Source organism: Vombatus ursinus, unplaced genomic scaffold, assembly GCF_900497805.2.
Source record: "Vombatus ursinus unplaced genomic scaffold, bare-nosed wombat genome assembly UNPS02014858.1, whole genome shotgun sequence".
Taxonomy (NCBI): domain Eukaryota; kingdom Metazoa; phylum Chordata; class Mammalia; order Diprotodontia; family Vombatidae; genus Vombatus; species Vombatus ursinus.
In genome coordinates, this window is record NW_020954636.1 from 881,543 (window position 1) to 905,885 (window position 24,343).

The 24,343-nt window shown below is 40.3% G+C and overlaps 1 protein-coding gene across 5 annotated transcripts; it reads left to right on the forward strand.

Moving 5' to 3' along the window:
• Positions 1-1,098: 1,098 nt before the first annotated feature.
• Positions 1,099-20,997, forward strand: CASP2 (caspase 2). 5 transcript variants are annotated; one of them, XM_027841306.1, is made up of 13 exons: positions 1,415-1,494; positions 1,924-2,011; positions 6,105-6,215; positions 6,472-6,622; positions 7,054-7,221; positions 7,389-7,470; positions 7,963-8,057; positions 8,375-8,551; positions 15,607-15,735; positions 15,891-15,981; positions 18,052-18,201; positions 18,535-18,644; positions 18,837-20,997. In XM_027841306.1, the coding sequence occupies exons 4-13, from the start codon at positions 6,473-6,475 to the stop codon at positions 18,969-18,971; spliced, it is 1,287 nt and encodes a 428-aa protein (XP_027697107.1). In that variant the 5' UTR covers positions 1,415-1,494; positions 1,924-2,011; positions 6,105-6,215; position 6,472; the 3' UTR covers positions 18,972-20,997. The 5 variants fall into 5 exon arrangements, with proteins under 5 accessions (XP_027697105.1, XP_027697103.1, XP_027697107.1 ...); XM_027841304.1 differs by lacking the exons at positions 1,415-1,494; positions 6,105-6,215 and adding an exon at positions 1,099-1,251; XM_027841303.1 differs by lacking the exon at positions 6,105-6,215 and having other exon boundaries at positions 1,421-1,494.
• The last annotated feature ends 3,346 nt before the right edge of the window (positions 20,998-24,343 follow it).

Here is a 24,343-nt window from a genome sequence, read left to right on the forward strand (position 1 = left end):
CAGGATGATGGCCAAAGGTACTGGGTTGGAAGCATTGCTATTCCTAAGGCTCTTGGGTCCAGGGTCCTGGGCTATCCTCATCAGCACATACTGCCTCCTGGTCTCTGCCCTAGAATGCCTTGATGCTTTTCCTGGATTGACTTGCCTGTCCTGTGTGTGGGAGTTGTGGCAGGCGGTAGGGATGGCAGGACCCTTCTCTGCAGAAGTAGCACCCCTGATGATGACTGTGAGGACTGGGTTGTGAGCAGGCAGGACCAGTGGTCTGAGATGGGTTCTCACTCCCAGGGCTTCTGTGCCTATTTGATTGTTGTTTCTGGTGGTGAAGAGGAAGGTGGGCCCCATCTTCACAATGATTTTTCAATGATGGCTGTGAAGGGTGGGCAGAAAGGTCTGGTGGTTTGGGGGGCACTCGTGGGCTTAGGGTGCTGGGCTGTCTCCAACAGAGTCCGAGGGGAAATGGTGGTCAAGGTCATGTTTGACTTGCCTGGCACATGCTACCCCCTGTCTATCCTCCTAAGAGCCTAATTGTTTTTCAGTTTCAAGTAACATAACCCCTCTTCTTACGCCTCTGAAAAGGCAAAGAGGTGAGTGGTATGTTGACAAATATTTAACACTGACTCTCCAAAATCACAACAAAATTTAAGTCTAATCAATTAACAAAACAATAAATCAAACCCCGATTTGTCGTATTTGCAAATTTCTGAGGTTTAAATGCTCACACTGTAAACTTAACAACCGGCTTTAAACACACCCTTTGAACCCCATTCTTTCTTTGGTTCCCTGAGATCCGAAATGAGATATGGGTCTGAATGGCCTTTAATTTAATGACTTGGATTCAAGTCCAAGGTCTGCTACTTTTTAATTGGTATGACCTTGGGTCGCCAATCAAAGCGGTCTCGGAGTCTCAGTTCCGCCTCGGTGGAGGCGGAGTGGAGGGGGTGACGTTCTAGGAGTTAAGCCTTGTTTCCGCTGGCTGTCACTTTAAAAAAAAAAGGCAGTGGGTGGGGTCTTAGAATGGGTGGGCAAATACGTCAGTTTCCGCGGGAATCTATGACCAATCCAATCCCGACGTGAGGAGCGAGCACGTAGTCTCCGTCTCCCCCCTCCAACCCCTTCCTCGCCTTTACTCTCTCCCTCACCTACCGTCATCTTCTATCTTCTTGGGGTGGGGGGGAAGGCCGAAAGCTCCGAAGCGGGACACTCTGCGCCTGCGCACGCCTCCCGGCGGCGGCTAGAATGCTGTAGCTAAAGGTTTGGGGCGGGGCAGAGGTTGGAAATGGCCGCGCTCATGCGCATTCAGCATCTCGCGGGAGGAGGGAGGAGCCAAATAAAGGGTCGGGGGCGGGAGCGCGGGCCCCGAGGGGGCGTTTCATTTGTTTGTGGAGTGGGCGGCTCTCTCCCGAGCTGAGAAAGGCGGGAAATGGCGGAGGCGCGCGCGGGAACCTGCCCAGGCCTCGGCCCGAGGGGGTCGACGGCCATGGACAGGGGGCGCAGGTGAGTGGAACCCGCGGCGGTGCCGACTCTTCTCGTCTTGCCGGGCAGCCCGGGCCGGGACCGCTTCTCCAGACCCTGCGGGGAGCCCTGAACCTTGGGTGCGGCTCTCTGGGGGAGGGTCCTGACCCCTGACCCCTAACTCCTAACCCCGGGACCGCCGCCCCCTTCCCCACAGAGGGCCTGGCTCCTGCTAGATGCGGAGACAGCCCCGCCTGGGAACCAGCATCCGGGTACGAAGCAGGGAGCCCCCCCCCCACTTCCCTCCCCTCCCGGTAGGCAGGAAACGAGCATTTATTAAGCGCCTACTACGTGCAGTGAGCTAATACTGCGGTACTGCTAGCGCTGAGCTAAGTGCTTTGCAAACTTGATCTCATTTGCTCCACACCACTATCCTGGGAGGGAGGGTCTCTTATTGGCTCCGTTTTACAGATGAGGAAACTGAGTCAGACTTCCATCCAGGCACATCCTTCAAGACAGTTGGCAGGTGTCTGAGGCTCGAGGTCCAGCGCCACGTAGGGTAAGCGAGGGAGGTGGGGAAGTAGTGGGCATCCTTAGCTCAGTCCGTACCTGTCAGTGAGGTATCAAACCCGGGTGTGACAAGGACCACATTGCTGCCTAAACAGCTTCTAAACGGTTTAGAGCTCCTAGGTTCCTTTGGGAGGGGCTGAGATCCCCGAAACCTCAGAAATTGAAGGAGAGAGAGGGGGACATTTGTGGGAGATGGTGTACAACGGGCACTTCCTTTAAAAGGCAGGGATTCCTAACCTTTTTTGGGGGGGGGGGGGCAGTGTCACGGATCTTTTAGATCCCTGCCCAGAATAATGCTACAAAATACATAATGTTGCAAAGGAAGCCAGTTATATTGAAATGCAATTATATAAATATTTTAAAAAGGAAAAAAAAATAGTTCAGGCACCCTCTCCCACCTTTCAGTTTAAGGACCCCTGAACTGAGGCTTAGATGAGATGACCTCTGAGGTTCCAAGATTCTATTAGTTGCTTCTATGTCCAGGTGCTCTATTACAAATGTAATTTTTTATAAACATAATTGTTTATCCTTAGAAGGGCTCTTAGAGACTTTTCCAAGCCACTCATTTTGCAGGGAAGAGCAAGAGAACCAGAGAGAAGTTATATATCTCTTAATTAAATCACATAGTTGATTAGTGGCATCTTCCTTTATAAATCCCAGCCATTTGTTTTAAATTTTTTTCTATCTTGTTTTTATGTCAACTTCTTTTCTGAATATCAGTTCACTTTTAGTATATTTAAATGGCAGTTGAGCACTTTTCTGTACACTGTGCTAAACACGAGAAGTAAAAAACTCTGGATTTAAGTCCTGGGTCTGCTACTGTTACTGTTACTGTTACTGTTACTGTAACCAGGAGCAAATAACTTCACCTCTCTAGGACTAGATGACTTTAAGGGCCCTTCCAGCTCTGAATCTGAGTAACCCATGGATTGCCTAGTTCATGAGAGGTTAGGAGTATAGCTAATGCTAAATGTGTGGTATAGAAAATAAGTTCCTGCTCCCTCCCTTAATTCTAAAGGTATTATAATTTTGTGATCCTAAGAGCTAAAGGATTACAAAGAAAGGTATAATCACAGAAGGCCGAGGAGGAGTTTTCACTGAGGAGGTTGGCCTCCAATCAAGAAATGTTGAATGTACCTACCATAAGTAAAACACACTCCAGTATTCAGTAGTGGTATGAAAATTTAATAAAACATGGTTCCTGCCATGGAGGGATTTATAGCCTGCTACAGGAAAGCTTCCACTGGGCCTTTAAGGAAAATGATGTCAGAGCAATGCAGAGGGGATTCCGAATATGGGGCTGTCAGATTAGAATTTTCATGGTGCTTTTTCGTCACTTTTTGGTACCCCTCTTCATATGCTTTTATACCATCCTCCACACTTTTGTCTCATTGATTTATCCATCTCTCTGAACTTTACCCTTGGCTACATTCTTCAACCTGTTACCAGTTTATTGTCATTTTCTATTAGTAAATGACTTAATGTTTTCCCAGATAAAAAACTTTCATTTTAAGAGTCCTTTTGAAGATACATTGGCAGGTCTTTGGTCAAGCTGTTCTGGGATAAATGGGTTACCTGTTACAATCTCTTTTCTCCAATTGTTGCAGCAGTATTCGGGTGTTAAGAAATTATTATGTCCCCTCAAGATAAGTGGTTTAACATTCCAAGTCAGTGTGAGTAATTTTGGAAAGCCTACATTTGGAAATGCCGTACCTACTCTAGAACTTCAAGTTACTTTGAGGATAATGATGAGTAATGTTCGTTCTCTGTGAAATTTCTTTTGCAGAGGTGACTTGTTTATGTGATTTTTTTTTCCTGAAAATATAGTTTTTGAGATATTAATGTTATTGCCTTCCAGTTGAAAATATCTCTAGTTTATCCCGATACATCTTAATTTGTACACAGCTTTTTGCGTTTGTCTCTCCTCACCAGATTGTTTGCAGTATGTTGAGGGCAGTTAGTGTTTTTATCTTTCTGTGTATCCCCAGTATTTAGCACAGTGTCTAGCATATAATAATCACTTAATAAATACTTGTTGACTAGGGAATAGACTAATGCACCATCATGAAGGCTTAATTCTTTTGGGAGGGCTGGGTGTTTGCTTTCTGTGGTGCAATGGACATATGGGATTACTGGGAATCTATAGGAGAGTCCAATGACCTGTCTACACACAAAAGTAGCATTATCCTTACTTGCAGCCCCGTTACAGAATCTGCCTGTGATAGTAGTGTACCACTGATAAGCAAAGAGAAAGAGCCATTTGATCCTATCACTCCTTCAGGCTATCAACCTATAGCTTCTCCTCCCTTTCACAGCCAGTCTTGTAGAAAAACTTCGCTATGCTTCCTGCTTCAGTATATCACCTCCCACTCACTTCTCAGTCACTTGTATTATGGCTCCCAGAAGTTACCACTGTTACCAATGATTTTTCCACTGTTAAATCTGATGGCTCTTTCTCATTCCTCATCCTTCTTGACCTCTGCTGCCTTTGATATAGCTGAGGATCTCTTCTTTCTGGTTATTCTGTTCCCTACTTTCATGATATTCCTCTCTTCTACTTGTCTGACAGGTTTTCCTCAGTCTCCTTTGCTGGGTCATCATATATGTCCCTTCATCTTAACTCAGTTTTACCCAGAACTTTGTCCTGTGCCTTGTTTTTTCTCTACACTTTGTCTTTTGTCCTCTAATCATTATTCCCAGGGGTCCATTTATCATCTCTGTGCTGATGTCTCCCAAACCCATATATACAGCCCTAATGTAAAAGTGGTATAGAGTCCCTGGAGCATCATCTGTTGGACATTTCTACCATGTATATCTCAAAAGCATCTAGAATTAAACGTGTCCATAATAGGACATATTTTCTCTTTCTTCTCTTCACCCCAACTTTTTTCTCCAATCTTACTTTTTTCTGTTGAGTGTACAGCTCTTCTTCCAGTTACCCAGGTTCTCAACCTCTAACTTATCCTTGACTCTTCACTCTCCTTTACCCTCTTTCATAGACAGTCAATCACAAATCTGATCATGTCATTCCCCTGCTTAAGACTATATACCATCAAAATTTGATTCCAACTTACTTTTCTCAACTTATTTCACATTACTCTCTCCCTCTTTGCGCTCTCTAGGTTATAGCCAAACTGGCCTAATTTATGTTTTCAAATCTTAGGATTCCATCTCCCACCTCTATCTTTGAACAAGCAGTTCCTTAGGCTTAAAATGTACTCTTTCCCCATCACTGCCTCTTAGAAAGCATAGATTACTTCAAGGCTCAACTCATGTTCCACCTTGTATAGGCAGACTTACCTGTTGGTGCTTTCTCCTTCCTCAGATTATCTTGCATTTGTTTATTTGTATGAAATATCCCTCAGTAGATTGTAAGCTCTTTGAGTACAGTACGTTGCACATAGTTTTTAAAAATGCTTGTCACGTCAACTCTAAAAAAACCTAATCTATCATTGTGCTGTCTTCTGAGAGAGGCATATAGTGGCCAGCTGCAGAGCCCATAGTGACCCTGGGCTGTGGGAGTATCAGTCTTCATGTAGTAACAGGTTGAAGAGGAGAAGAGAAGCAGGTGAGGTGGATCATAAGGGAAGTTTTTAAGATCTTGGTTCAGGGCATTACTGCAGTTGGAAGGTTTCACTGCTGTCAGGTACTGTGAGGTAGGTGCCAGATTTTTGATAGCTGTGACTTGTCTGGCAACCTTGAAATTTGTATCAATCAGACCCACAAAACTTAGGGATCTATTTTTCTATAAAATCATGGCCTTATCACTTAGTAACATTGATTTACTACCTCCTGTCACCCTCTTGCCAGATTCTGACCGTTTCTGCAGTGTCATTTCCCATTGAGATTGAGTTCTTTTTAACCCAGTTAAAGTTTTGTCAGCTTAACTAGGCCAGAGATATTGTTTTCACTTAAAAACAGTTTTCAACATGAAATTGTCTAGACTGTGTCTAAAATTGCTGTATTTTCTTAATAGGCCATTTTAAACAAATCTCTGTTGGCAATATCAGTCAGGTATGTCCATTAGATTTGCTAACTTAGTGGTGTGCTTTTCCTAAATTAAAATTTGCCTCTCTTTGCAGAATCCTCTGAAGAAATTGATTTTTCTTAACACTGAGACCTTCTCCCCCAGCCACATATACACCTCTATCAAACTGCGTTGTATATATATGCAGACCTCAGCAGTGTGTAAGGTGGAGTTGTATTCTGGGCTAACAGAATTCTTTAAAAGGCTGTATCTATACTTTCTTTATAGACTTGAGCGTACCATATCACACTTAGTACAAATAGAATAAAATGTATACGAAACTGGGGCTTTGTTAGTCCTGTCCCTCTATGTTATTCCTCTACCTCATCTCCCCACAATTCCTTCCTTCCAGTCCACCAACCATAGAAGTAAAAAAGATACCTTCTTTTGACATTTCCTTTCCTTTTCACTTTTCTCAATAGGATGTTGGGAGTCTGGGGAATGGAGCAGAAACATCAAGAAGCTCTGAAGAAGAACCGGGTCGTGCTGGCCAAGCAGCTGTTGCTTAGTGAACTCTTAGAGCACCTCTTAGAGAAGGACATCATCACACTAGAGATGAGGGAGCTCATCCAGGTAGCTGGAGGTTTGGAGAGGCATAGTTTAGAGAGAAAAATAGGTTGAGGTTAAGGGAGTGGTACAAAGCATGAGCAGGAGAGAAAAAGGGACATGGCCTTATGGAGGGGGTACGGCTACAGAAGCCCTGGGGATACCAAAGATGGTATAGGGTCTCAGGAACAAGAAAGGGATTATACTCATTATTTTCCTACAAATAAGCATTGGCAAGTTGGATGACGATACTTTTTTAAAAATTATAATAGCTTCTGTTTTTACATCACTTTTATTTCCAAATATACCCCTCTTCTATACATTGAGCCATATCTTATAACTGAGATTTCAAAAGAAAGAAGAAAAGCAGTTTGGTAAACCTCACTGGAAGTGGGAGGTAGATTGTGGTATAGGGTAAGCAAACACAATTTCTTTTTTCATCTTTTTGTCTGCCCCAGGCCAAAGTAGGCAGTTTCAGCCAGAATGTGGAATTCCTTAATTTGCTGCCTAAGAGGGGTCCCCATGCTTTTGGAGCTTTCTGTGATGCCTTACGGGAAACTAAGCAAGGACACCTGGAGGAGCTGCTGCATAGAACCCTGTGCAGCTTTCAGCATTTACTGCCACCGGTATGAGGCATTGGGATTATGATGTTTGGGGAAGGAATCCTTCCCCAAGTGAGCTTTGTGTTGGCAGTCTTGGAACTGTCACAGGGGATTTGGAATGTTGAAAAAAGTTATACCTGTGACTAGGATGTCTCTTGAGATTTAGCATGAAAACTGTTGTTTTCTTACAGTTGGGCTGTGATGATGACTCAAGTCTCCCTCTCCCTGTGTGTGAATCCTGTTCTCCTCGCAAGCAACTCCGCCTAGCTGTAGGTGAGGATTCAGAGGAGGGGATGATAGTTAGATTTCTCATTTCTTATTTGGTTTGACATTGATCTATTGGGACTCTATTGGGTGTTTGGATGGGTGCCAGGTGTGGTCCCTACCCTATCAGTAGTGAAATGGTTGTTATTCAATGCATCTAATGCATTCAATGCATCTAATGCAACTAATATGTATTAGTCGTCTAGCACAGAGACCTTCATGTGAAAAGTAACCTATCTTTCCCCCTGCCCTACTTCTGTAAATTGGAAGTCCTCATAATTAGTTGGTCATTACATCTCTGAATCTTCCTTAATAAAACTAAGCTTGTTTTTCTAGAATGAGAAAGGAAATTACATTCAACTTCTGACTGTAATAATTAAAGCTGTTCTTCAAGAAAGCTGTTCTCTCAGAGATAGGAAGAAGGATTAAGTCCACATTCAACTCCTTGTAGTACTGGTTTTAACCTTCAATTTTTCAACTGTTTGCCTGTCTGTGCCTCAGAGACCATGGAACATTCTCTAGACAATGGAGATGGACCCCCCAGCTTCCAGGTGAAACCCTGTACCCCAGAGTTTTATCGAACACACCACCATTTGGTGAGTCTTACAGAATGACTTGAGGATATGGGAAAGAAGAAGGGGATGCCTTACTTGGAAATGTAGTCTCCATTTTCATCCACATCCCCTTTCTGGCTGTGTCAGGATAAGCAGTAAGTCCTGATCAAGGGTTTCCTTGTGTGTAGACCCCTTTATTAGCCCCCTTTTTTAGTCCCAGTGGGATGAGGGGAAGAAAGAATAAAACATATTCCCTGTCTTGATGAAGCTTGTGGAAGAGATAGTTCCTACCTTTGGATAGCTTTTTGGTGAAAATATGGTCTTGGTTCTCACAATCTAATCTAGCCTTTCCTACACAGGCGTACAGATTGCAATCTCGACCTCGTGGCCTAGCACTGGTGCTGAGCAATGTGCACTTCAATGGGGAGAAAGACTTGGAGTTCCGATCTGGTGGGGATGTGGACCACAGTTCCCTGGTAACCCTCTTCAAACTCTTGGACTATGATGTTCATGTCCTGCATGACCAGACTGCACAGGTACTACCTGGGAAATGGGAGGAAGGTAGCCTAGCAGTTGGTTGTGGAAAAAAAGGTTGGAACAAAGTGTATAAGGGCTCAAGGGGTTAGATAGAGGAGATAAAACATCCCTTTTTTAGAGCTTCTGCAGTTACTGTATATATTCTCCCACCTACTCAGGGGCCATGTGTCACTTTATAGTTCAGTAAAGATGGGTAAGACCAATTGACTGCTTGAGAATAATTTTCATAGAGTACCAATGTCCTTCGTGTGGTCATGTGCTTAACCTAATGTGGTATTCGGATTATAGCTTCAGGCATTGCTTTTCACCTAGTTTGACCAGGGATACTTAGGTCCTATGGGATTGATTCATGCTGATCAAACTCAGAAGAAAGTGATTTCTAAACCAGAATGCTAGTTTTTTTGTAATGTAAAATATGTTTATCCCAATAATCAAGACTAGTCTGTATTAGGAGTTCATTTTTTGGTGAACACAGAAGACTAAAATAGTGAACAGAAAGTTGCTTGGTGAACCCAAGACTAGAAAAAAGGGGAAGTTAATTATATGTTCTGATCATTATCCAGGATCAAATGCCTCTTCTCATGAGCAGTGCTATAGGATGCACTGACAAATTCTGATCCTTTTTCAATATTCCTACTTGTCACCAAACTATCTTTAATGGTATCACCTGCCTCCTGTTATAGATTCCAAGATTACAGTTATTTTACATTAGTGGAGATATGAAATGCAAATAAAGTTCTGTTTCAATATCTCATGGTCTGGAGGTAACCCTGTATTCTCAAAGATTATGCCTGCAGAGCACAGGTCCTGCCAAGCTCAAAAGCCTTCTTATATATGCCTAGCTACAGATTTGCCTGAAAATTTACTTTTCTAAGTTTGAAGAAGCTGACCAATAAGTGATGATTTTTCTCAGCCACAACAACTCATAAAAACCAAGTCACAGAGGAGTTGTGATCTGATTTGGTGGAACAGTAGGAATGAGATCATCAGATAAAATAATTGATCCCTTGAAATATTAAAATAAATTTCACAATTTTTGCTTTTTATAACTTTTTATTTTTTTTGCTGTTATTTCACTTTTATTTCTGAATATAACCCTTTCACCTCCATTAACCACTGAGCCATCCCTTATAACAAAGAATTTTTTTTAAATTAGAGGGAAAGTAGTTTGGCAAAACCAATTAATATGTCAGTTGTGTCTTATAGGTGAAGCAGTATTCCACACTAATAGTTATTCGTCTCTGAAAAGAGAGGAGGGAGATGAATTTTTTTTTTTCAGTTCTTCAGGCCCAAGCTAGATCATTTTAATTATACATTGTTCCATTTCTTTTTTTGTTTCCATTTACATTATTGTAATAATTGTATATATTGTATTCTTGGGCCTATATTTATATCACTCTCTATCAGTTCATATAAATCTTCCCATGCTTCTCTTTGCAAGTTTTTGTGTCCTTTGCATTTTATACCAGGATAATATTTAGCAAACTTAACTTGGATTTGTTAGTCATAATATATATTCTTTTAATATTTTTTGTTGTTATATCACCTATATTTCTCCCTGGTTCCTTCCCAGCCAACCATCCTTTATAATATCTTTATTATATATATATTAATTTATTTTGATTTATCAACAATCACTTCCATAAGCTTTTGAGTTTTAAATTTTTCTCCCCCTCCCTCTCTACCTCCCTCCCCAAGATAGCATGAAATCTGATATAGGCTATACATATACATTCCTATTAAACATATTTTCACATTAGTGATGTTTTAAGTAAGAATTAGAACTAATAGGAGGAAGCACCAGAAAGAGGAAACAAAATACATTAGAAGAAAAAAAATAGCAAATAGTATGCTTCTATCTGCATTCAAATTCCATAGTTCTTTCTTTGGATGTGGATAGCATTTTCCATCATGAGGCTTTTGGAGATGTCTTAGATCCTTGTATTGCTGAGAAGGGTTATATCAATACTAGTCATTGCACAACGTGGCTATTACTGTGTACAATGTTCTCCTGGTTCTGCTCACTTCACTCAGCATCAAACCATACAGGTCTTTTCAGGTTTTTCTGAAGTCTGCCTGTTCATCATTTCTTATAGCACAATAGTATTCCATTACATTCATATAGCACGTTCACAGTTATGATTACTGTCTATGTCTTTCTCTCCATCTTTTTATAATATATTTTTTAAAAAAAGAAGAAGAAAAAGGGAAAAGAGGGGAAGGAGGAATTCAGCAAAATCAACATATCAAAAAAAACTGACATTGTATGAAATGTTCCCTACCTGTGAGACACCGTTTCTATCCTCCCTGCAAAAGAGTCAGGGGAGATATTTTCTCATTTCTCTTCTTTGGGGTCAAATTTGATTTTTACAGTTTTGTAGAATTTATTTCTTACTTTTTTTTGGTGGTTATTCTTTCCACTTACATTGCTATAGTTGTATTTATTGTTTTCCTGGCTCTGTTTACTCTACTTTGCATCAGTTAATATAAATCTTTCCATGCTTTTTAGTATTCATCATGTTTATTTCTTACCACATAGTAATGTTCCATTATATTCATATACCACAATTTGTTTAGTCATTCCACAATGGAAATTTCTTATTCATTTAAGTGCATTTATGTTAATAGATCAGTTTTTATCTTGTTTTGTTTTCATCAGTATAATCTTATCATAATCTCCATAAATAATGGTCAAACATTTTTTATCTGGCTAAAAGTATAATCTTGGGGTATGTGTGTATGTGTTGTGTGTTTAAGGATAAGGAAGATTCTAGCATGTTTATAGACAAAGGAATAAATTTTACTTTACCAGCTATGTGCAGTCATTCTACCACAAGTAAGTAGTTTTTGAAAAGTGTATATTTTAAAAAAGAAAAACACTCCAATGTTAATCTGTAGGCTGATGTGATAACTTGTACATTCAACTTAGAGGGGTGTCCTGTATATAGTGCATTGGTTTGACAGTGCTTGTGATACTTTAGCTTCCAGCAGAGGATTTTCATTTTTCTAAACAACAGGAAAAAACATACAAATAAAATATGAGTTTTAAATGATTGATAGTTAAATTAATAATTTTTAATTTTAAGGTCTGCTATTTACGTAACAGAGCATACTCTGGTTTAAAGTTTATCATGCCAGTCGGACATGTTTTCTATTTTAAAACATCAGGTTCAAGGACATACTTTTAACATCAAATGGAATATATTTAGAACCCAAATAAAAGTGCCACATACATTTTTAAGTTTTTTTTCTTTTAATGCAGGTGTTTTATTTGGGCATTGTAGAATCTACCAAGCCTTTTAGGTCATTTAAGAGAAAAAAATACCAGTTACAGGTAGCAACCTGTTAAAGTTCTTTACAAAGAGAAATCTTTATTTTCTTTAACTAGGTTTTTATTACATTCCAGGTATAGGGCTTTAGAGGCAAAGAGGAAGTTGCAATAATCCATTATCTATAGGAACTAGATAATTTAAGAATATTGAAACAATATTTGATAGCAATAAAATAAAAAAATTGTAAAATAATAAATTACATTGAGGGCTGTTCAGAGCAAACAAGTCCTTATTCTTGATTCAGAGTCTCAATCTATTAACATGAAGACTGACCTATTTATATGTAGCATTTAGTATTCCAATTGTGTTAAGACAAAATTTCTATTAAAAAAAAAGCAGCAAAAATTTACTCCCTATACAGTAAATTGCATAGATCAGCTTAACTTTGGTTTCAGAGCAGTAAGTTTTTCTCTTTCATTATTCATACTCTCTTTCATTACTCAATTTAAAATATAAGGACCAAAAATATTCAGATCCTTTGTTGGAACCTTATTGAACCATAAGCCAGAATTTGAACATCCTTTTCTAAGATGATGCCTGTATATAAATAGAATTTCTTTTGGTAAGTGACTCTCTAGGTGTGACTGTTTTCACATAGAAATAAGCATAATAGATTCTTCTTTCATTCTTACCATAAAGTAAAAGTTTTCTGAGTAAAATTCTTGAAAAAAGAAAAGCTTCAAATGCATTTATTCACTTATAATTTGTTCACCATAAAGTTGTATCCCAAGTTAATGAGAAGTTACAATTCTACTAGCACCTTTTATAAATTGGTAATTCCTTAAACATACCATGCATTTAATAAAAGTTATATGTGTATATGTGTGTTACTAATATGGTAATAGAATATTAATTATATTAACATATTATTCCAAATATATTAATAGAACATTAATAATAATTGACTTTTAATATAGCATCTTAAGTTTTGTAAAGTGTTTCTCTGTCTTTTCAGGAGATAGTAAGAAAAATGCAATTTTCAGATCTAAGTCCTTTGAAAAAGAAAAATATATTTCTAAGTAATAATTACAGCAAATTGCACTTTAGTTATTCTAGTTCTTAATAAGAACAACATATCATAAAACCACAGATGTATATATTCATTTTAAACTTCTGTTAAATTAATTTCATTCTTCAGCATTCATTAAGTGCCTGCTCTGTTATAGGCACTAGGATATGGGCTTTATCTATTTATTTATTTATTTAGGGGGTCAGGCAGGGCTGGGTAGAACCTCCTTCCAATAGTGCAGATAGGCATTTGGTTTCTAAGTTATAGCTCCTTGGGGCCCAGAGAACTTAAATGATTTACCAGTGGTGGTATCTCTGCCAATATGTGTTCAGAGGAAGTATTCAAAGCCATGTTTTCCTAGCTCCGAAGCTAACATCTCTATTATAACTAGCTCCATCTAAAGACCTAAGGCTACAAATACAAAAAAGGAAAATATTTTTATCTTCAAAGAGTTTACTAGGTGGAATTCTGGAAAGAAAATTTTCAAATGCATTTTTTCATTTAATTTAAGGAATTTCATTTTAAAAACCATTCAGACATTCACACACCAAAACCAGAAAGACATTCACATACCAAAATTATCATTGCTTTGCTGGCTCCATTTTCCTTGATATACAGATGTTTCTAAATTCAGCAAATACAAGCATCTCCCAATTGACAGATAAGTTGTGTCCCAGAATTTATTCAACATTCATTCATTTATTACATGTTTGGCATTTGGAACACATTTTCCCATAGAATCAGTGTTTAAAATGGTGCTTACAATTTACCCAGAAGTCTTTTTAAAACCATAATGTGGCTGAAATTTAGCTGAATTTGTACTTTAACTTTGAGTTGACATAGACTTGTTGTCTTTTTTTTGTTTGTTTGTTTCTTCCATTTTGTTTCACCTGTGTTTTCAGTCAGATAAGCTTTTGTGGTCCTTTCTGGGAATGTAACCAGCATGTATAACATTGTTTCTGTGAGAAAATGCTTCTGCAGCAAGAATGAAATCAAGTAGCAGAAGGATTGCCTCTTCCTCCTCTTTTTGTACAAGTACAGTGGTGACTAATGAGAAAACAATCATTCTGGGGCCACTTGCAGATCGAGGAAGCTTCCCTCCATGATATGTTTGTAAAATTTTCATAAATCAGGAGGTGTTTATTGAGAATTTCTGTTGTATAGGTATTTAATCCACTAACTCATAAATCTAGCTTTTTACTTTTAAAACTATTCTTCGTTTTCTTTCAAGAGCTCTTGTCCCCTTTATCTGGATTTATCTGAATTTTTCTTGTTAGAAAATTGACTAAAAAAAATTGAGTGATCAAATTAACCATACCTACTTTCTAGTAGGTTTAGTACCTTTTGAATCTGATGTTTTAAGCTAAAATACTAGTCTGAATTTTATGTAATATTTTTGAGTCAGGCTCGATGTTGTATCTAACTCATTGGTGACAGTAGAGAGAAGAAGCTTATATGTAAATACTGCTACTGGGAGAGCTGGGTGAGAGCAAGGAATATGTAAGAATCCAGTTTGGTAATAGAAGGAATGCAACATAGGAAAATCAAAGTTAGTGAAACATTGGAGGTCACGATTTGGGCAGAAGACTCTAGGTCTGGGTGGACAAGTTATAACAGTAGTAATCAGCATAGTAAAATGAGCTTGATTCTGACAGTCTGGTTCATCAAGAGTCTTTTTCTGTATTCCTTAACAGGTCAACAATTGATCCATTCAGGAGGTAGGGTGCATTTAGAGTTACTTTGAGCCCCCAGGTTAGGCTGTATCAATTACTATACTCACCTTCCACTAGAGGGCAAGAGAACAGTGGTATGTCCTTACACTGAATAGATTGTTTCTTTGAAGAAAGTGCCATTTATTTCTCCAAACAAATGCCTTGTAAGTAACAATCTTTTCCTCGTGATATTTATTAGTATACAGGAGTAGCCAGTTTCTGTGTTGAGGAAGCTCAGTCATTTTTATAGTGCAGTTTGTAAGATATATTCCTGCATCACATTTTCAACCATTTTCCTCTATTTTTCAGATGCTGCCATAACTATTATGTTATCAATTATTTATGTGGAGTAAATTATTTTAGATGCTGCTTTAGATAACTCTTTTTAAGCTATGAGTATATTTTCCACAAAATCAGTTTGAATTTGGCTTAATATTTTCACTATGCTTAAACTAAGGATAATATAAAATCAGTAACTTCCTTGACTTACCATTGAGGGTATTTAGCATTGAAACAGTGTAGAAAATAGGTAAAAAGTGAAATAAAAATAAATTTGGAGGGAGATTAACATGGGAAGAGGTAGCACTCAGAAAAGATAGCTTTGTATCTTTTGTTCGAATGTTTAATTCATTCTCACAGTCTCTTGTGTATACTCAGTTTTTTGAGGAGGTTGTCAAATGTTTTTTGATGTCAGGTGACATTGACTGAAAGAGAGAGAGATTGTAGTTCTGTGTCTACTTGTTAGGGAGACAATGAATGAGGACCCTAGGGCTAGGTACTAACTAGTTTATCGTGGTGAAGGTATCTCTCTATCTAAGAGTTCAGTAAGTTAAGAAGAAAATAGACCTTAAGATTTGACCTAAAACAGGCCTTAGTAATACCATGCTTTTTTCCAATTGACAGTAGGATATATTGAGAAAAACTTAAGAAAAACTTATAATTGTGGGCTGATTGGAGATCTTGCCTAATTGGTTAAGTCATGTGGGAATCTTACCTTTCAGGAGATGCACGAGAAGCTCCAGAGGTTTTCACAGCTGTCAGCTCACCAGAGCACAGATTCCTGCATGGTTGCACTCCTTTCTCATGGCATTGAAGGTGGCATCTATGGTGTAGATGGCAAGCTGCTCCAGGTACTTGGGTTATCTAGACACAGACCAGTGAAACTAGGCTTTCTCACTTCTCTCCCCTTCTTACATGTAACAGCTATTCTAAATGTTGTGAAACTCCAAAAGTACAGTATGAGGATTGCTTAACCCACTTGCTTCATCCATTCTTTCTACTGCAGCTCCAAGAGGTTTTTCAGCTCTTTGACAATGCCAACTGCCCAAACCTGCAGAACAAGCCCAAGATGTTTTTTATCCAGGCCTGTCGTGGAGGTGAGTGCTGCAGCCAGCCCAGTGCCTAGGTAGTGGCTCCTGGGCAGCCCCCTTGTCGGCTCTCACTTTCCTGTTTGCTCCTCTCAGGTGCTATTGGATCCCATGGGCACCCCCTTCTGTTCACTGCTGCCACCGCCTTTCTCACTCTGTAAGTGTCTCTCCCTCTTCATGGGCTGTGTGCTAGGACTTGGGCAGCCCATGGCTCTCAGGTTGGTCAGCTCTTTATCCTGCATCTTTTTGTCCTCTTCTCACCAGAACACTCTTATCAGCATTCTCATTTTCCTGTTGGACTTCTCTGTCTCTCCAGTTCCTAACTCTGAGATATTCTCTCTTTGGGTGAGAGTAATGAATAACAATCAAAGTTCTCTATATCTCATCTCTGCCTCTCTTACTTCTGTTTCTTCCTTATTTCTTTTCTGTCTTCTCCTTTAAACCCCACTCATCTGTATCTGTGTTTACCTTCCTATCTGCCTCTTTTAAACTCCCTGCCCTTTTCTTGACTATCCATGCATTCTGCAGGGGACCCAAAAGTTACTAACTTCTGTGCTCTCCAGCTTTTGGACCATACTGCTCCCTGAAGTGCTTCTCTTTCCCTTATTGCAGTGCATTCTAACCTTTTTCTTCCCTTGCATGAGGTTTTTCCAGCTTGCTTTGGAGCCAGGATTTTGAGTATTCTAATCTTATTTGGCTTCCAAGAAATGCAAGCACCTATTTTGAATCCATATTATGCTAAGTACTGTTAAGGATAGAAAAGAAGACATAATCTCTCTCTTCAAGGTGCTTATGATATAGTTTGTGAGATAAGATATCTATAAAAAAAATTCTAAAACAACATATAGGCAAATATGCAATGATGTGGTAAACCGCAAACATAAGCAATAAAGTAAGAGGAAAAGATCATTATGAGGGATGTTATAAGCAGCTGAGGGGATCAGGAAAGGCTTCATGCAGAAGGTGGCACTTGAGCTGAACTTTGAACAAAACTAGGGCTTCTAAAAGATGAAAGTGAGAAGTGGAGAACATTCCAAATATGGAGGACAGCCAGTGCAAAGGCATAGAGGTGAAAGATAGAAGACTGTGTGTGAAACTTTAAAAAGGCTCATTTGGCTGGACTGTAGAGTGTGTGATGTGTAGTCATATAAATGAGGCTGAGAAGATAAGGATCAAGTTAGGTTGTGAAGAGCCATAAGTGCTGAACAGAAGTATTTATATTTGGTCCTAGAGGTAATAGACAACCACCGTAGTTTGATCTGCACGTTTTGGCATCTTTGTGTAGGACCAATTGGAGGGGGGAGAGTCTTGGCACAGGGATGCTAGTTCTCGGCTGTTAAAGTAGTCCAGGCAAGAGAACCATAGTTTAGGGTGGTGGCTAGATGGGTAGAGCCAAGGGGGCAAATATGGAGATAGAAACAAGATCTGGCAGGTAATTGGATGTAAGGGATGAACTTACTGGGATTGGAAAAATTTTCCTTCCCTCTAATACATTCATGTGCCCATTCTCAATCCACCTTCCTAACTTTTCCACAAAACCCCTAGGGAGTAATCAAGTATCCAGCCTCTTTGGTAATTGGACCCTCACCTACTTGCCATTTTCTCTTGAGGAAAGACTGTATGTATTGGCTTTCACCCCATCTCCCCTTCCCAATTCTGTTGAATTCATTTCCTGACTCCTCTGTGAGTCTTAGGAAGAGGGAAATACTGTCAGACCAAGAATCTCTCTCTGCTAGAGCAAATCAGGAGGCAAGAGGCTGAATCATCCTAGACCTGTGGTAAAAGCATTTGTTTCTTTCTGTCCAAAGGCCGATGATGGATCAGAAGACTTCTAAGGTCCCTTCCACTATATGGAATCTTTTTTAGCGCTTCCAACCATTCCTTCTATCCTGACAGGACTGGATGGAGCTCAGGGCTGTCACAATTCTGTTATGTCAGAGGAGGGAGAGACACTCGTATCTATCAAGCACAAGTTGACTGAGACAGCAGCCTTGCTGTCCACCTTGGGATGGGAGGGAATTTTGGTTTCCCATTGTCAGGCCCAGGGGGGAATGCTGTTTTTGTCCATTTTCCTTGCAGATGAGACAGATCGAGGGGTAGACCTTCGAGACGGGAAAGAGCATGTGGCCTCTCCAGGGTGTGAGGAAAGTGATGCTGGCAAAGAGAAGATATTGAAAATGCGACTGCCCACACGCTCTGACATGATTTGTGGCTATGCATGCCTCAAAGGTACTTGGGGTTCTAGGGCTTCTTAAACTTTTTCCACTCACAACCCCTTCAGTGCTTCTTAAACTTCGGGTTGTGACTCACATGGATCAGTTTAAGAAGCAATTTCTAGAGCAAATGGGAAAGGAAGGGAATAGGCATTTACATAGCAACTGCTGTGTGCCAGGCACTGGGCTAAGTACTTTTGACACTACTGTGGCAAAGGGAAAGGAAAGTGATGAAGGAGTGTTCAGGTCCCCTACTCAGTCTGGTACTATTTTAGGATAGGCTATGGAATGGAGAATGAACCAGAAGGCTAGGATCTCTCATTCTAACATAGTCCTGGTCTGATTGTAGGCACTGCTGCCATGCGGAACACCAAGCGGGGATCCTGGTACATTGAGGCCCTGACGCAAGTGTTCTCTGAAAGGGCTCGAGATATGCATGTGGCAGACATGTTGGTTAAGGTAAGCGTCCCTCTTTGCCTAAGATATGCTGTTTGCCCTGCCTTCATTTTGCCTTCTTTCCTGCCTCCATTTTGCCTTCTTTCCTGCCTCCCTGGTCTTCCTTCTCTGTTACAGCTTGGCTTGCTTTTTTGGTGATGTCGTAAGAAGCCTGAAGTCTTTGGCTTGAAACTTAGTGAATTTCTCCCTCTCCAGGTTAACGCACTTATCAAAGACCGAGAAGGCTATGCCCCTGGTACAGAGTTTCATCGATGTAAGGAGATGTCTGAGTACTCCAGCACCCTCTGCCGCCACCTCTACTTATTTCCAGGACATCCTCCTACACGATGAGTATCCAGAGGGAGACTACAGGAGGCGTGATTGAACTGTCCCTCTTCAAAATGGACCATTTATTCCTTCCCCTCAGGGATAATGGGACTCTTCCCGGCTTGTTTTATATACCTTTTATTTTCCACTTTGAAGATGGGGCCTGCAGGCCAGCTCCTCTTGTGTGTGAAACTCTAGAACTATTTCTTGGCAATCCCTGGTTAGAGTCTCTGCCTGGAGGAGTGCTTAGTATACAATAAGGGAGTCTGGCAGGTAGTTCTAGAACACAATGCTTTTATGGGGTAAGTGAGCTTCAGTCCTGAGCTAGTGTTGACTACTCAATCAAGCCCCAGCCCTAGCCTTTTGTGGATATTGAGTTCACTCCCCAGGATTATTGTGAATAGCACTTTGATCATTGTTTTTGTTATGTGAGTGAAGCCATTCTGATGATCCTTTCCACTTATTATCCTTTCTGTTTTCAAACACAACTTTCCTTGACATTCAGGGATATTTTGGGTGATGTCCTTTACTACTTAATTCAGTACTTTAAAAATCTATGTTTTCTTCCGTATGAGTATTCACTCTTTCCACAGTTACATAATGAAGCCCCTCCATAATTTAATAAGTGGTAGTCCAGAATTACCATGGTCAAAAAATAATTGCCTCCATTCAATTTGGTCATGTTTCTTTTGAAACTTAACTAAATTCCTTTTTGGATAGTAGACATGGGAACCATCACTAGGTCCGTTTTCGAAGCCTTTCCAGTTTAGTGTAGGATCTGTCTACTAGAGTTTATACTTCATTAGCTTAGTCTTTGAGAACCTAATAGATATCATTTATAAGGGGATATTTGGTCTCAGAGGGCCAAGCACAACTCAAAACACTGTATCTACAGTAGTGACCTATGCATTCTCCTTTTTAGTACTGTAACGCCTCCCTGTTAGGAGGGGACTGTCTTCCCCTGTTCACCTACTAGGAATTTACTCCAGCCCAGTGCTGGAGAAGGGTGAAAACTACCCTTATCCAAGTGATTAAGGTGACTCCTATTCCTCCCCCAGGGAGTTTCCCAGATTTCATATATAGTTACTTTCTCTTGTGTTTTCCTGTTAAAATGGGTAATACAGAGAAAGAATGGAGAATGGATGGGAATGATACCTCAGAATAATCTAATTCCTTTTTCCTTCATCTCCTATCCTGAGTCCCATTTTCTTCCTTTCAGGTGCCCTGCCTTCCTCACTATTCCTATTTCCCAACAAGTCTAGGTTTTCTATGTATTCTGCCAGGATTGCTATAAAAACCTCCTGGCTAGTATCCCTACTTCCAGTCTTTCACCCTCCATCCATTCCATATGCTACTATTAGATAAATTTTCTAAATTATTCCCTTGCTAAAGAAACTACAGACTCCTAAATCCTGACTAGTTTTTAAATATCCTCTTCTTACCTAGCCTCACAGGATATATTCCAGCTTTCCTTCCTATATTCCCCAATAGGCACCCCCTATTCCTTTCAAGCTAGTATTCTCACTCACTTTCCACAATGTTTATTTCTTCTTCGGTGCCTTTGCTTATATTATCATCCCACCTTTAATGCCTTCCCTCCTACCCTGTACTTCTACAAAGCCTTACCTATCTTTTGACTCAGTTCAATTCCCACCTCAATGAAGCCTTTTTTGAATTCCCTTTGCACTTAACAGTACCACAGTTTAGTACTTAACTGTATTCTAATTTTTTTGATATATGTTAGCTACAGCTGCCCAAAGAAACTATAAGCTTCTTGAGGGCAATGACCATGTGTCATACTTATGTAGCCCCCATAGTGTGGGCACATAGTAAATACATAGATCATGTATTATACTTTTATCTCCCACAGTGCCCTGCATTATGCTAGGGCCTAAAGGTGCTCAATAAATACTTAATGATTGCAGTTGGGGTGGAGGTCCTCCAGGGAAGGTATTTGTTTTCCCCGCATCTGGACATGAGTCTCTCCCCACTTTCCACTGCCAGGGTTTTGTATTGCTTTCAGGTGCCAAATAAATACTCATGTTTGTTACCAAGTGTCCCCAACACCTCTGTCCCTGTGGCTCACCAGATGCTTGAAATCTTTCATTTACCTTGCAAGCCTACCTCACTAATTTCTTCATGTTGCCGCCAGAATCCAAAAAAATTAAACCCTAGCCTACTCATATGATAATGAACCAACTACACTTCACCTCTGAATAACCACTCTGATAGTGTCCATGGACAACTCCATCAAGCATTCAGAGTCCTGTCTGAATTAAATCCTAGGCAGTTTGGCAGGTAGTAGGTCAGGTGGGTTCAGTAAGTCTGTCAGTCTTGCTGAAGGAGTGTAGAGTAAATGGATGGTCTACAGTAGGATTCCACTTCTCTACCTGGATGGGGTTCTAGCCTTTAAGCAGCTTACGGGGTCTTGATATATACTTAAAGGAATAACTATAGTGGCAGGAAATAGTGAGTGAATTGTATAGAAGTAGAACAAATTTGGGGATCAAAGAGCCAGGATTAGAAAGGGTTAAAGGAAATGAGCTTTGTTGACCTTGGTAAAATACAGGGTGGGGTGGAATGATAGGAATAATAAATTGGTTGTTAAGTTGGTGATGGATTATAGAGAATTTGTGGAACAATGATGAGAAAAAAATATATAAAGATAAGGAGCTAGGGTGCCTGTGTCAAAGAGCCCTTTCTCTTACCCTCCCCTAAAGAAGAAGTTGTCAGTGACCCAGTGGAATCACTAATAGGAAAAATAGGCTGAAGGAGATTGATCTAAAGGGTAGGTGGTAATGTTTTAGTGTGAGCTTGGAAGGAAATCACTAGTGGAATGCCCCAGAGATTTGTGCTTGTACTATTTACTATATTTATCAGTTTGTAGGCATGGGTGGCATATTTATGTTTATGACATTTGCAGGTGACAAAGGAGGCATAACATTTGAAATGCAAAATCAGCATCTAAAAAGATCCCGATGAGCCAAGAGCTAGACCAAGTCTGATATCATGAAATTTAATATGGATAATGGAAAGTCTTATACTTGGATTCAAAAATTCAACCTCATAAACTATAGGGTGGGTAAGGCTTGACTAGATGGTAGTTCATCAGATCTGAGTGGAGGCTGTTCATGTACTTAATATACTTGTAATGGAAGTCCCCAAAGCTGATGCATCTGAGGTTGCATTCAGAGAAACGTGTTGGATTAAGGAGGTGATAGTCTTTGACAAACTGGAGAGTCTTAATGCTCATGATCAGTCTCAAGTTCACATCATGAGTGCAGGTGGAAGGAACTTGGGATATTTAACCTATTTAAAAGTAGACTGGGCAAGGAATGGTGGATGGAGACATGAAGATTTGGGTTTGAAGTAAGGACAAACTTCCTCACAATTAAAGCTATTTAGAATAACTTGCCCTGCCAGGCAGTGGGGTATTTACCAGAGGTGGTTCGGCAAAAGCTAGATGGCTACTTGTTGGCAATGTTATGGAAAGAAATTCCCGTGGTGGGGGTGGGGTTCTGTGGATGAGAGGAATGCCCCAAAGAGGATATAAGGACTTGAGGGGGTGGAATTGAAAAAACTGCAAGATAGTTTGAGGCATCAGCAGGTCAGGGAAGCAGGAGGGATGAAACAAGGTTGTCCAATGAGACTAAAGTTGGGAAAGGAATTTCCACAGTGAGGCTGTTTTTCAGTAGTGTGACGCTTGAGAGATGGAGTAAACTCTGTCTCTGAACTGAGGATTCTTTGTCTTTCTCCCACCCTATTTAACAAGGGTGTAAGGGTGTTAGAGGTTGGATTGCACAACTCTGTTCCCCTCTTCCTCCTCACCTTCATCTAAAAGGATTCTCTTCTAAAATTATCTCTCTCCCTAAACTGGAGGCTATCCTTCTCTTCCCTCCCCCCACTCCCTTCTTTAGAACTTAGTGGATAAGAAGTAGGAGAGGCAATAGCAAAAATAAAGAGGGAGAGACTTGCTTTATCCTCAAAACCCCACAAAACCAATCTTAGGATATCAGAGTGAGGAGGTACCATTGATAAGAAAGGTGTCCCTAAATCCTTTGCCTGGGTGGGGTTGGGGGGCCAGTTACCAGAGCAGCTCTTTTTCTCTGTCCCCCAATATCCGGTCTCTGGCTCAGAAAATCCTATACCTCCCTACTTGTGAGCCTCAGGCTTTCCTCCAGCCTTCAACACAAAAACACACACAATCCATTTCTTGGTCTCCTTTTCACATTTCTCATTTTATCCCTTCCTCTAGACCTCTTCTGGTTATGAGAAATATTTTAATTCAATAGATAGTTCAACTTTCCAAAGCATCCCTGCAGCATTGACACAAGCCCCTTAATCTCAAATTCCTAACCCACTTCCTGTCTTCCCAGACCTTGGCCAAACCCATATAGAGCTTGTGGCTCTTTGTTCATCACTGACTTGGAAATTCAGAAAGTTGTTTCACTTCCCAGAAACTGTCTTTTCTTCTGGCCTCTACTCTCCAATTTGAGAAGCCAGTGCTGGGTTAACAACTATATGAACTGTCCCAAGTACTTGACTCCTTCCTCCCACCTATTGACTCCAACTCAAATGTAGAGAGGTACCTCTAATGATAAGCAGTTGTCTTTGAGGCTGTCAAGCTCTTCAAAAGTAATACTTTACTGTCAAGGACCATATACATGGAAAGTAGGAGTGTGTGTGTGTGTGTGTACACACCTATAAAAACAGATGTATGTAAACATGTATAAATGTATACACACACACACCACTAATTTTCCCTAGGATGAGAATCTTTTCTGTTTCTGAAACTTCTTTGAGTGATGGTCTAACCCCTCCTTAAGTCACCATCATGTCCTTGCCCACTTCTCCCCCTTTCCCCTTATAGAGGGGACTTTGGGTTGCTATAGGATGTTTGTGAAACTGGTACATGTTTAGTGACCCATTCCTTTCTTCTCTCTCCCCCAACCCTGTATAGTTTCCCTGGACCTTGGCCAGAATTAAATTGAAGGCTAGACCTTTGAGTCTCTCCTTCATGCCATCCCAGAACTTTGGGACAAACCCAGGCAAATGTCCCCAGAACTCTGTATTATTTTTGTAATACATCATTTCCCATGTTCATACTAATACCATGGCTTACCCTCCCATTGTCTTGAGGTCTGAGCTACCTATTCATTTATAACTTGTAATTAAGAAGCAGGGTGTGGGGGTGTGGGGGTATGGTGGGAGGGGTGATAGTTAAGACAGAAGAGAAAATGTCCCAGGGAGGTAGAGGTAGAGGGAACATCAAGCTTATTGGGTTTTGCTCTTATCCTGACACATTTATTGAGCTGTGGTGGGCATGATGATGCTTCTGCATCATCTTTTATGTTTCTGTCAGGCTTATCATGAGTAGGCCTATATATGTGTACCCT